This window comes from Rhinatrema bivittatum, chromosome 19 (genome assembly GCF_901001135.1).
Source record: "Rhinatrema bivittatum chromosome 19, aRhiBiv1.1, whole genome shotgun sequence".
Classification (NCBI taxonomy): domain Eukaryota; kingdom Metazoa; phylum Chordata; class Amphibia; order Gymnophiona; family Rhinatrematidae; genus Rhinatrema; species Rhinatrema bivittatum.
Genome location: NC_042633.1, coordinates 31,749,985 through 31,763,072, shown reverse-complemented (window position 1 = coordinate 31,763,072; position 13,088 = coordinate 31,749,985). Strand labels below are relative to the sequence as shown.

Here is a 13,088-nt window from a genome sequence, read left to right as displayed (position 1 = left end):
TTCCCCCAGTGCATGCTGGGTAGATCCCGCCTCCTTAAGGTGGCTCTGCAGAGATCACAGATAGCTGTAGGGTGCCTTGATGCAGCAGGAACAAGTCAGATGGATCCCTGTTGCATCTTTTTTTCGAATTTATAATGGTACAATTAGGGTTCACCTGTTAATTTTCAATCCGGACAGACCAGTCCATACAAGTAGCCCATACAAGTGGAATTCGCCCCTCCTACCAGCAGATGGAGGCTGAGTGGGGGACTTTCTTTCTGATATCCCTCCCTGACAGGCCGATCGAGTACAGTGCGCTCCAGCGGAGCACACTGTTAACTTGCGTTTGACGCGCTAGCTTTACCCCTTATTCAGTAAGGGGTATTAGCGGGTCGAAACGTGCGTCCAACCCCCTCCCCCAAAACTAATAGCGCCCGCAACATGCAAATGCATGCTGATGGGCCTATCAGTTATTCCCGCGTGATTCAGTAAGTAAAATGTGCAGCTGAGCCGCACACTTTACTTTCAGAAATTAGCACCTACCCAAAGGTAGGCGCTAATTTCTGCCGGCGCCGGGGAAGTGCACAGAAAATCATGGCGATATTAAGTCGGAGGTCCCAAAAGTAAAAAATAATTTAGCAAAAGGATTGCTGCACTTTTTGCAGCTGCTGCTGCCAGTCACCTCTAGGGGAGGGGCGTCCGCCTCTACATCTATTGGTTATCTCTCCAGGGGGAGAGGTGTAAGCAGGAAGCTTTTATCACATTCAGCACAGTGAAATGGCTTCTCTCAAGGGCAGTGTCTCTAAATGGGGTTTTATTTGCACCCGGCTCTAGCCTGAAATCCCTAGCCACCATTGTGGACTGTTTCCAACCCTTTGTGAAGTTTGAACCATCTTACACGCAAGACGCCTCTCCGATCTTGAAAAAAATTGAACACCTCGAGTAGGATACCTATGGACGCCTTATGGTCACTCTAGCTGGAGAGTCGCTTTCGACGACCAATGTACCCCAGGCATCTGCATTGTCAATCGTAGAAGAGGTCTTAAATCAAAGACCGCAGCCACACTGTGTACCAACCGCACTTCTTTATTCATTCATCGAACTAGTATTATGGGAACAAACACTTTTTTACCACCAAAATCAGGGTGGTCTCCCTGGGCTGCCCATTAGCACCTGCTGTTTCTAATTTATACATCACCGCTTTTGAACAATGTACAGTTTATCCAGTCCCTGTCTCCCCCTTGTTTTTTTGCACATGTGACTATGGTGTACATACACTATGATATCTTTTTCATCGGGACAGACCATCTCATCTCCTGCAATTTCATAACTGGTGAAATTTATAGGACAGGATTCTCAACTTGACCTTAACTCAGAATTTCTTTCAAATTTCCTTTCTGGACATTATCGTACACAAGAGTGGTCGCATGCTTCTAACGTCTTTACACCACAATCAGCTGTTATTTCAACGTTTCCATTCTTGTGCCTTTAAGAGCAGTCTACTAGTAGACCAGGTTTTCAGGCTCAGTCCTGTCTGTTCTGAACTATCCCATCCTCATCACCTCCCCAACAGGTTTTTAAACAGGGGATATCCAAAACGTGCAATAAAACACACTTACCTCAGGGCCAGATTTGCAGACTTTCAATGGATTGACCTGCGTTCCTAAGTTTGCAGATTAAACGCACCAAATAGGGTCTTCCATCAGAAAACATTGGCACATATTACACACACGCATCAGGCATGCCAATCACTCCCTAGCTTTTCATTTCAGAGAGGCTTAAAGGTTGGGGACAACGTTATATGTGCCAACGGCTCCACCTTTACAGGCAAGGACCTCTACTGAAGTTGCTGGTCATTTCAATCTTTGTGCACATGTCCTAATGGGGACGTTTTGGAGTCATCCCACCACAGGACCATACTGATTGCATTCCCACGATGGTTATCTATGTGATTGGGGTACATAGGCCGGACACGACGCTCAGTGCGCACAAGGCTCCTTGAGCAGCGGAGTTGTAACACGCAGAAACGTCAAGCACCTAAAATGAGGACATTGCTTTTCCCCATCACTTTGGACACCCCTTCAGTCATGTTTTTTTAGAATGCATAGTGAGTGCGTTATGCGCACGCATCATTGGTTGACAACTCAGGGTCCCACTGTTCATCATTGTAAAATGAAGCCGCTCTGCCCCGTGGCTGTCAACAGAAGATGCCAGTACGCAGATGCTCTTCTTTCAAACTCAAAAGCTGTCCCGAAAACCAGCGGAGACAATGTCCAGGTTTGTGAACACGTGGCCTTTTTTTTTTTTTGCTGTTAGAGATCATAGACATTAACCTTATAAAACCATAAAAAGGATTATATCTTTCAATGGGGCCAATGTAATAAGACCTGTGGTGAAATCAGTGCTTTTTTTCAACAAAAGCAGGCACCTCCATGGGATGTAATAAGGGGATGGCATGCAAATGCGATATGCGTAGAAAATCCACACAAAACAAATATCCGCACACATTTGAGCACTTCAACACCAGCTGAAGGCCCAATGCAGTAAACAGCGCCTATACCCACATTAATCTGATGAGCCCTGCTTGATTCTCGGTTGAAAGCCTTCCCCTTTCATAAGATGGTAGTGAGTTAGTGGTCTAGGAGTGGGACTGAAGATGGGTAGAGCAATGATCAGTCGCTGACCACATGGGAGCTATAATGGCAGATGCCAGCAAGCAAGGAACTGCAGCATCAGCCAACACTAAAGATCAGGATTTGGACTTCCTTTTCTGTCACATTCACACGAAGATAATTTAACAGGTATATACTGGTTTTACAACCATTCCAATATTTTAGGCTACTTTCATTATAAGTATCCCAAGGTTTTTAATACAAGCTTTGTACACAATTTGAAGATTATGTGAGTCTACAGCTCCACTGGATTTTAAATGTTTAAGCAAACAATTTACTGCCAAGATTTTGTTTCTTCAGTTATAGGAAAATGGAGGACATTTAACGAGGACGAATCTTAAGAACATTTCGCATCTGAGATAAGTTATTGCTATGAGAAGTGTTTGAATTTTGGCTCTTTAGTGTGAACAATGACTGTTGGGAAAAATTCAAACAGCGATCAACACCCCTGCTGCAGAAATGAAAATCTGAGAAGGCTGCGCCTGTGTCGGGGATTCCTCAATAGAATTTGCACCCCCCATCACCGTGCTCAGGCGAACGTCACTTCTTTCCCGCTACGTCCTGTGTCAAATACATTTCTAAGCTTGTGCTTTACAAAAACAAGCCAATCTTTCTCTACTCCTCCAGATGTGGCTTTATTTGCAATACAAAAAGAGGTTTTCAAAAAAATAAAATAAGACAAAACTTTGCTTTGGGGGATTTAATAAGACCACATGATCATATTCATTTGCCCAACTCAAGACATAAGACACAGAACAGATGTGCAGTCCCTGGCTGGATTCTGATGCTCATATTTCTACTTAACCTGAGTGATTCTTGTTAATATTTATTCCGTGCATACCATGACAGGCATGAACCTCATTCGTAAGCCATGGCAAGCTGTGGATCTCAGTCTCTCAAATGTACTACTGATGCCCTTCTTGCTACCTGCATTGTATCAAAGCAAGCCTCCTTCTGGAGTTCATAAGGGGTAATCGTAACAGGCAAAATAGCAAGGTGCGCTTGAAAATTCTTCCTCAGACCCGTGATGCTCAATATGATTGGGACTATGGCTGGATCTTTCTGCCACGTTTTCTTGAGCTGTCGGGGCAGGTTCTCCAAATTGGTTTATTTTGCAAATACTTTGACAGGAATGAACCTAATTCGTAAGACATGGCAGATTGGGGATGATTTCAGTCTCTCGAATTTACTGCCAATGCCTTTCACAGTACCTGCGTTGCACCAAAGAGCCTTCTTCTGGGGTTCCTAGAGGAAGGATTATTTCTTGTAGGCTTAGTTAGGATTTACACTGGAAGTATTTTTCACATTCAGAACATTTAGATGGTTTCTCTCACAAATATATTGCACAGACTGCCTTTGTCACTGAAATATTTATCACATTCAAAAATTTAAATGGTCTATATCCCTTGTGGGTTTATTTCATGGCCCTAGAGGATGCTTTTCTGGCTGAAACAATCAGAATATTTAAATGGCTTCTCTGGATGGACTGTTTCACTTTATCTCAGTTTAAAGTTATTATGTGAAGCTTTTATCACATGCAGAGCATTTAAATGTTATTTCACAAGTATGGATAATTTAATGTATTCTTAGTTCAGATTTTCAACTGACATTTATCACATTCAAAGCATTTAAATGTTTTTCTCCTGAATATATGATTTTGCAGCTTACCTTTGTGACTGAAAGTTTTGAATGTGATAATTGTTTAAATGGTCTATCGGCCTTGTGGGTTATTTCATGCCATTGTGGATTGCTGTTCTGACTGCAACATATATTATATGCATAATATTTAAATGGATTTTCTCCCACATACATTATTTCAGAGGCTGTCTTTCTGAGAAACATTTATCACATTCACATTTCATTGGTGTTTCTTGCTTTTGCTGCAGTTCATGATAGTGTAGGTAATTTCTCTTACTGAATCATTTATCACAGTCAGAACATTTGCATGCTTTAAATCCAGTGTACATTCTTTTGTATGAAACATTTAAATAGTTTCTCTCCCCAGTGTATAATTTCATCCATTAGCAAGCTCCTTTGTGATTGAAAAATTTATCACATTTGGAATATTTGTATTTCCCAAGTGGTGCATTTCATGCAGTCGCAAGTGGCTCTTCTGACGGAAACATTTATCACATGCAGAACATTTAAATGGTTTCTCTCCGGTGTGTATTCTCCAATGTGTTTTTAGGTCAGATTTGGTACGGAAACCTTTATCACATTCAGAACATTTAAACAGTTTTTCTCTAGTGTGTATTCTTTCATGTATTCTTTGAGCAGATTTATTAATGAAGCTTTTCCCACATTCAGAGCATTCAAATGGATTCTTGCCAGTGTGTATTCTTTCATGTGTTCTTAGAACAGATTTATTAATAAAGTTTTTGCCACATTCAGAAAATTTAAATGGTCTCTCTGAGTTGTGGGTTAATTCATGGTATTGCAAATTGCTTTTCTGACTGAAACATTTATCACATTCAGAACACTTATATGGTTTCACTCCCATGTGATGCATTTCATGCCTTCGCAAGTGACTTTTTTGACTGAAATATTTATCACATGCAGAACATTTAAATGGTTTTTCACCACTGTGCTTTCTTTCATGCATTGTTAGTGCTGATTTATATACAAAGTTTTTATCACATTCAGAACACTGAAATGGCTTCTGTCCTTTGTGAAAATTTAGATGAATTGTAAGATGTGATCTGTATGCAAAACATTTTTCACATTCCATGCACTTGAAAAGCTCATCTTTTTTATGAAATGTGTTTTCTTCTGTGAGGTGTGACTTACTATTAGACCTTTCTTTATCTGCAGGACCCTGATCTGTTCTTCCTTCTGAGTGAAGTGTTGCATGGCTTTCCAACTCAGCTCTATTGATAAAGCATTTTTCACACTGAGCACATTTTAATGGTTTCTTTTGCAAGTGAATTTTTCTATGTGCTGTCAGTTTTGTTTTCTTAGGGGTACTTGTCTCACCTTCAGTACCAATCATTTTTTCCACTGTGCTTTGATATTCATGGATGTATGGGGGACTTGACCTCTCCGTCCAGTTGTTCCCACATTCAATCTTTTCTTGGTATGCAATAGAATGTGCGTTTATGATGAAGTTTTCCCAAGTATCAGCATTTTTAAATGATTTCTCTCCTTCATTAAATCTCTGCATTTGTGAAAGACTAGGGCACTGGCTGGAATTTCTCTCTTGTTCAGGACATGGGTTAGATCTCCCTTCTTCTTGGGCTTTTTTTTCTTTCACTCTGGGTGCTGTTCCTCTACTGCTTCCTCCTTCACAATTAGCTGAGGGATTGGGGATGGCTCTGCAGGGGTCTCTCTGCTTCCTTTCCTCCCGTTGCTGCCCATCGCACATTCCCTGCCTCTCACTATTCTTCCTGAATCCATTATCTGTTGGATAAAAATGAGAGTATGAGCATTAAATTATATAGCCAGGGAGAAGGACAGAGAAGGAGAAGAAAATCTCCATTTGATTATTTAAATACCTTTGCTTGGCTAAGGCTTCATATGACACATACCAGGAAGTGCTGCTGCTGGCAGACAGGTACAGATAGGTAATAGCACATGAGCAGAGGGAAACAGGCCATGTCTGATCTCTTCCTGCTGGCTCTGTGCACCTCATCCTCACCTCACATCTCTGCAGCAATTCCCTTCTCTCTGATTACAGTCACTGACCAAAAACTCTGCAGCACCCTGCTGATTCATTCTGGACCTGGGTCCCTGAGCCTCAGAACTATCAGCAACTGAATTCTAATGGAGAAATTGCTTACCTGATCATTTAATTTTCCTTAGTGCAGACAGATGAACTCAGGACCAATGGGTTTATGCACCCCTGCCAGCAGATGGAGATGCAGTCAGGTTTCAAAGCTGACATCACCGTACATACACCCCTGCAGTGACCTTGGCCCTTCAGTATTCTCTTCAAAAGCCACTGTGGACCTAACTTGTGAAAAACTTGATTAAACTGTACTCAACCAAACAAATACTGAACACCAGTAAGATTATAGATGCCCTGATCTAGGGACTGGATGAAGGCTCACCCATAAACTATTGGATTAGATATCCACTCCATGAGCGGATCCTTGGCACTGTTCTTGGGCAGCTGGGGGCGGGATGCTGAGTCCATCTGTCTACACTAAGGAAAACGAAATTATCAGGTAAGTAATTTCTCAATTTCCTAGCGTGTAGCCAGATGGACTCAGGACCAATGGGATACAAAAGTTCTCCCGGTCAGGGCGAGAGGCTGCCCACAGTCTGGTTAACACCGCCCTTGCAAAGGCTGTGTCCTCGCGGGCCTGGACGTCGAGGTGATAGAACCTGGAGAAGGCGTGCGAGGAGGACCACGTCGCCGCTCGGCAGATATCGACGGGAGACAGCAGTCTAGCTTCCGCCCATGAGAACACCTGAGCCCTAGTGGAATGAGCTTTAACCTGAGAAGGTAATGGCTTTCCTGCCTCCACATAGGCTCCTGTGACCACCTCCTTAATCCAGCGAGCTATGGTAGCCCATGAAGCTGATTTGCCCTGCTTCCTGCCACCGGGAAGGACAAACAAGCAGTCCGTCTTTTGGACGGGTTCTGAAACGTCCAGATATCACACCAAAGGTGTACTGACATTCAAATGACAGAGGCGGTGATATTCTTCTGCATCCTTGTACTTATCTAGGGATGGTAACGAAATGGACTGATTCAAATGAAACTCCGAGACTACCTTGAGCAAGAAGGATGGAACGGTCTGAAGCTGTAACCCTCCTGCAGTCATCTGGAGGAACGGTTGCTGACACGACAATGCTTGTAGTTCAGAGATGCGATGTGTCAAGCATATTGCCACCAGGAGCACCATTTTCAGGGTTAATAAATGCAAGTAAAGACTGTGCAGCAGCCAAAAGTCAGGCCCTGCCAAAAACTCCAATACCAGATTAAGATTCCACAAGGGAACCGGCCACCGTAGGGGTGGCCGGAGGTGCTTCACCCCTTTCAGAAAACAGGTCATGTCTGGATGAGCCGACAGGCAGGTTCCGTTCACGTCGCCCCTGAAACAGGAGAGAGACGCCACCTGGACCTTCAAGGAGTTAAGGGTCAAACCTTTATTCAAGCCATCCTGCAAAAATTCCAGAACAGTGGAATTTTGAGCGCCCAAGGGGGAAACACTGCGTTCCTCGCACCAGGCTTCAAATACTCTCCAAACCCGCACATATGCTAGGGCTGTAGAGAACTTCCGCACGTGGAGTAAGGTGGCAATTACTGCCACCGAATATCCACGCTTCAGCAGGCGAGCCCTCTCAAAGGCCAGACCATAAGGCAGAAGAGAGTCGGATCCTCGTGAAGGTCCGGGTCCCTATGTGGTGGGAGGCACAGGGAGGCCACCAGGAGTCTCCGCCTGTCCGCAAACCACGGACGCCTGGGCCAATCTGGAGCTACTAGTAGGACTAATCCCCTGTGATGCTCAATTCTGCAAATGACCCTGCCTAGGAGGGGCTACCGAGTGAAGGTGGATAGCAGCTCCTCTTCCGGCCAGGTCTGACTGAGAGCTTCAATTCCCAGGGGCAACCGATCTCTTCTGCGACTGAAGGATCAGGGAACCTTCACATTTTGAGATGCGGCCAGCAGCTCAATGGACGGGAGACCCCAGCAATCTATTATCAGTTGAAAAGCTCTGGCCGACAACCCCCACTCTCCTGGCTCCAGACTCTCCCTGCTTAGAAAGCCTGCTCTGCTGTTGGCTCTTCCTGCGATGTGGGAGGCTGAGATCACCTGTAGATGTATTTCCGCCCATTCCATAAGGAGATCTCTCTCCTATGACACTTGCTGCCTTTTGGTTCCACCCTCTGAACACTACGCCACTTGAGCTCCGATTAGAACGCTGCATCCGGAAATTTAAAAAAGGGGTCAAGAGATGGCTCTTCAAATTGGCCTACCCCGTCTCCGATCCCACCTAGTCCCTCTTTTCCCTTTCCTCTTCATACTCTTCGCCTCCCCTTATAACCTGTCTTATTCCCCCCCCCCCCGCTACTATTCAGATACCTTCCCCCCTCTCCTGTTCCTATACCTCTTACCATCTCAACAGCAATATTGTATTTAGCTTTTATTTAATCCTATAGATAATTATACACAGTTATTTACTTATAGATTCGAACGTAGAACTGCAATGCTTGATTTAGTACCTTTTTGTATGTATAATTTTTTGCAATGCTATATATAATTCGGTACCCTGCTCGGCAGCTGGTACGGTCCTTATATTTTTCTCTGTGTCCTGTTTTTTTGTAATTTCCCCCTTTCAGTTATCCTGTAAACCAGCATGATGTACCCATGAATGTCGGTATAAAAAAAAGCTAACAACTAAATAAAATAAATAATGTAGGCTACCGTTGCATTGTCCAACATTATGCAGACCGCTTGACCCTGGCGTATGTGGCTGAATTGTAGACACGCCAATCTGACTGCCCGGGCTTCCAGGCCTCTTTCTTGGTCCCACACCCCCTTGGCCATCAGTTCCTGTCAGTGAGCTCCCCAGCTCGAGGCGCGCATCTGTTGTGAGGAGCAGCCCGTTCGGAGGGGACAGGGGTATCCCCCTGCCCAGATGAGCTTCCTGCAGCCACCACTGGAACGGAGAACATACTGCCATCAGTAAGTGGAGGTGAATCGAATAGTCTTAGACAGGGGGGCTCCAACATGACAGCAGGGAGCATTGAAGTGGTCACACGTGTACCCTCGCCCATGGCATTACTTCCAGGGCTGCCGCCATCAAACTGAGGACTTGAAGATAGCTCCAACCCGTTGGGCGTATCGTATTAATCAGACGCACTTGGGACATCAACTTCCTTATCTGCGTGGTCAGTAGGAAGACTTCACCCTGCTTTGTGTCAAACCAGACTCCCACATATTCCAAGGACTGCTTTTGTGCAGGTTTATGACCCAACTGAGTTCCTGAAGCAAGGTTACCCTGTTGGTCACATGGAGACTCTTCCACGGACTTTGCCCGAATCAACCAGTCATCCAAGTACGGGTGCACCAGGAGTCCTTTTCTCAATGCTGCCACTACAACCACCATAAATCTTGGAAAAAGGTCTCAGGGCAGTGGCCAAGCCAAAGGGCAGTGCCCAGAATGGATAATGGTGACCCAGTACCGCAATGCGTAGGAGACGATGTTCTTGCCAGATTGCAATATGTAGGTAGTATGGGTGCGACGTTATGTACACAATGCATGCGCAGAGCCGACACACACTGTGCGTACTGACGCTCTATGGTGGGCAATAAAGCATGCAGAAAAATGCGCGCAAGATGGCGCCACTGCGGCCTATCATGGGGTATGCCAACCAAGCCTAAAGTGGGGTTTAGCCCACTGGGAGGCCGCTCAACCCGCTTGGAAGCTCACTTCCCCTTACCCCAACGGGATAGGGAACAAGGTTGGTACGGCGCACAGAGCAAGGAGACTGAAGAAATCCTTGGTCTCTGGCTGCAGGGGGAAAGGCCTTTGGCCATCACCACCGAGCTCGGCTTCCTGCACCTGTTGCCTTTCAGCTGCTTGAACAGCAAAGTCCATGCCAGGAACCAGCTACTGGACCAAGGTACAGCTCTGAGGGATCTCGGCAATCACCTCAGGAATTCTCAACTGGGGGAGGGACCATTAGGTATCACCGTAGGAGAGCGGGTCTGAGTCTTTTCTCCAATTTAAAAGTAAAATTTCTTCTTCCAAAAGGTACAGCGATCCCCATAGGGAGAGGCACATCCACTATCTGCTGGAGACTGAGAAATACTGAAGAGCTGAGGTCACTGCAGCGGTGTATCTAGGATGAAACCTGACTCAGTCTCCATTTACTGGCAGGGAAGCATAATCCCATTGGTCCTGAATCCATCTGGCTACACGCTAGGAAATGGGATATTAATAAAAAGGTAACAAAACTAATAAAAATGTTTAGCCGCTATCTGTAAAGTTTTAAATACTCCATGGCAAGCATTTTCTTATAAAGGAATTCTTTGCTCACCGCTCTTGCTATCCGTATCCTCCTCTCCTCCCTCCAGTTGGTCGCTGACATGATGCTCTTCTATTTTCAGAATCTGTATGGTGGGATCAGGACTGTAACCTCGGCTGCCTGTTATAAAAATAGGAAATATCTTCAGCTTTTAAATAGTCCTGGATATTGAGCATTTGGGTAAAAGAGATGATGGGAATTCTGTGAACATGTATCCCTCTTGGTGGAAGAGTTAATGACCCTCTGTCAGAGGTGCTGCTAGCCTATGGCCAATATGACCTCTGCCATAAGTGCTACCGCCCTAGAGGTGCTGTAATGCTGGGCCAGCCCATTGGACGGGATGAGGCAGGGGAGGCGAGAGGAGCATGAACCCTGGGCACTGCACCTTTACAGGTGTCAGGCTGCTGCCCTGCCCCAAAATGTCACCAAAAAGTATTAGTAGTAACCCCCGCCTACAACTGAAAAAAAGAGGTGTGATACTTCTGTTCAAAACAACTTAATCAAACCAAAATAATTGTAAAGTGGAAGAATGGTAGTTTCATATGTTGACCACTTAACAGAGCACCATCCTTATGGTTGCCGTCTGGTCTCGCCCCCTTCCACCCTATCATGTGACAGAAATCCCACTTGTTTAAATATGGGTTTTTTTTAATCAAACATTTTTTTTTCAAAAACTGCTTGTGTAGCAATACTTGTGAAAACCGCTAGGCGAGACAAATCCCACTCAAACAACTCGTAAAATCAAGTCCCAGGCATCCAGGTCAAACTTTATCACCAAACAGGCAAAGACTCAAAATTCAATACTACTTTACTTGACTTTAATGTTACTGTGTATAACTTAACGAATCTGCCATTAATGCTTTACTGAACTTGGATGGTCCTATGTTTAACTCTTCAAGTTGAGTCTTTAACTGTTTGGTGATAAAATTTGACCTGAACGCGTGGGACCTGATTTTAAACTCAACATCGTCAAGACATAACTTATCTTCCCCCCGTCTCTATTTCTATGGATAATACTGTTACCCTCCCAGTCCCCTCAACCCAGGGGTCATCTTCTACTCTTCTATGCATATCCAAAGCCCTGCTAGTGTGTGTCATTTCTTTCTCTAACACCCCACGAAAATCCAGCCCTTCCTTTCTGATCACCTCACAGGCCTCCCAGTGAACCCTCTCTCCCCACTAGAATTTAGCCAGCGTTCAGCTGCATGACTTACCTTTCACCCACATAACTGCTCTTCTCAGGTCACTACATCCTTTCCCTGCCCGTTTCCACATACAGGGCAGAGTCTTGTTACTCACCTACAAGAGCTCTCACTGCCTCTCCTTCCATCCCTTCCTGTGAACTCCACTGATCAGGCAAGTCACTATCTCGTCGCTTCTCCTCCACTGCCAACACCCAACTCTCTGCTTCCTATCCGACTGCACCAGACGCTTAGAACAGGCTTTCCGAGTTGGTGCGTCGTGCTCCCATCTAAAAGCCCACCTTTCTGATTGATTGTAGCCATTTTCTTAAGAAACAAAGTGTGCCCTGTACGTTTGTCTTGATTAGAGAGTACACTCTACAGATCAGGGTCTGTGTTATGTACTTTTGCACACAGTGTAGCGCTCTCGATGTTATAATTATAGAAGAGGGGGCCTGGCATAAATATTTGCAGTTTTGCTTTTTCATAGCTAGGGTTTTCGATATTTGAGTCCTGGGCTCTAGTGTTGTTTTGGGATGGCAGGTTTGCTCTACCTACCTTGATAATTTGCAGGGTTTTGTGTTATCCAGACACAAAAAAAAAAAAAAGCATTCGTCATTTAAATGCATTTTTTTTTTATATTAAGTGGATATATTTGAATGTACTGAACGCTTGGTTGTTAGTTTGAGATGCTTTTTTGTTATGAATTATGTTATATGTTTAGATTGATATGCAAACTGAATTTTCTGATATTAAAATTTTGTAGAGATTTCAATTTTAATTACATGGGTGTTATTTTGCAGTAAGATGTTTATAGACCCTATTTTTTTTTGCTTTATTCCCAAGGTGCCTGAAGGGGAGAGCTCGTGCTGCTGTTATGGAGGTGAATTTGTACATTATGCACATTGCACTTCCCCTATGAAGGTAGAACGCTGCAGTTCTGCTGGGCACAGGCTTTGTACATTAATAAAAAAACTAAGTCAGATGGTGGCTATGAAGTTCATATTAATATAAAGTGGTGCATCCCTTCTGTAAACTCTGTGAGAAAAAGTTGCAGACAGGACAGTTGTTAGGGGCCTTTGAAATGTTTCCCCCTAGGAACGTACAACCCAATAAACTGCTGCATCAGGGAAGGCTGTGGAGAAAATGAAATGCTAACGTATAGGGTGGGAGGAAGGATTTGCACCCTGGAGCAGCACCGAGAGGGGACAGAAACAGTGACGGACGATGGAAGGATGAATGATAAAACTAATAGGGGATAGAGGAAGGGAAGGTACAG

General features: G+C 44.5%; 1 protein-coding gene across 6 annotated transcripts in view; it reads right to left on the bottom strand.

The window, feature by feature from the left end:
• Window positions 1-2,941: 2,941 nt before the first annotated feature.
• LOC115080445 (zinc finger protein 34-like) overlaps window positions 2,942-13,088 on the bottom strand; it is a 54,314-nt gene continuing 44,167 nt past the window's right edge. For 3 of the 6 annotated variants that reach the window (XM_029584612.1, XM_029584610.1, XM_029584611.1), the window contains 2 exons: window positions 10,641-10,748; window positions 2,942-6,047 (listed from right to left, as the gene is read on the bottom strand). In XM_029584612.1, coding sequence (XP_029440472.1) covers window positions 4,666-6,047; window positions 10,641-10,748 — 1,490 coding nt within the window. In that variant the 3' untranslated portion in view covers window positions 2,942-4,665. The remainder of the gene's footprint in view (window positions 6,048-10,640; window positions 10,749-13,088) is intronic. The other 3 variants (XM_029584613.1, XM_029584609.1, XM_029584608.1) reach the window with 3 other exon arrangements.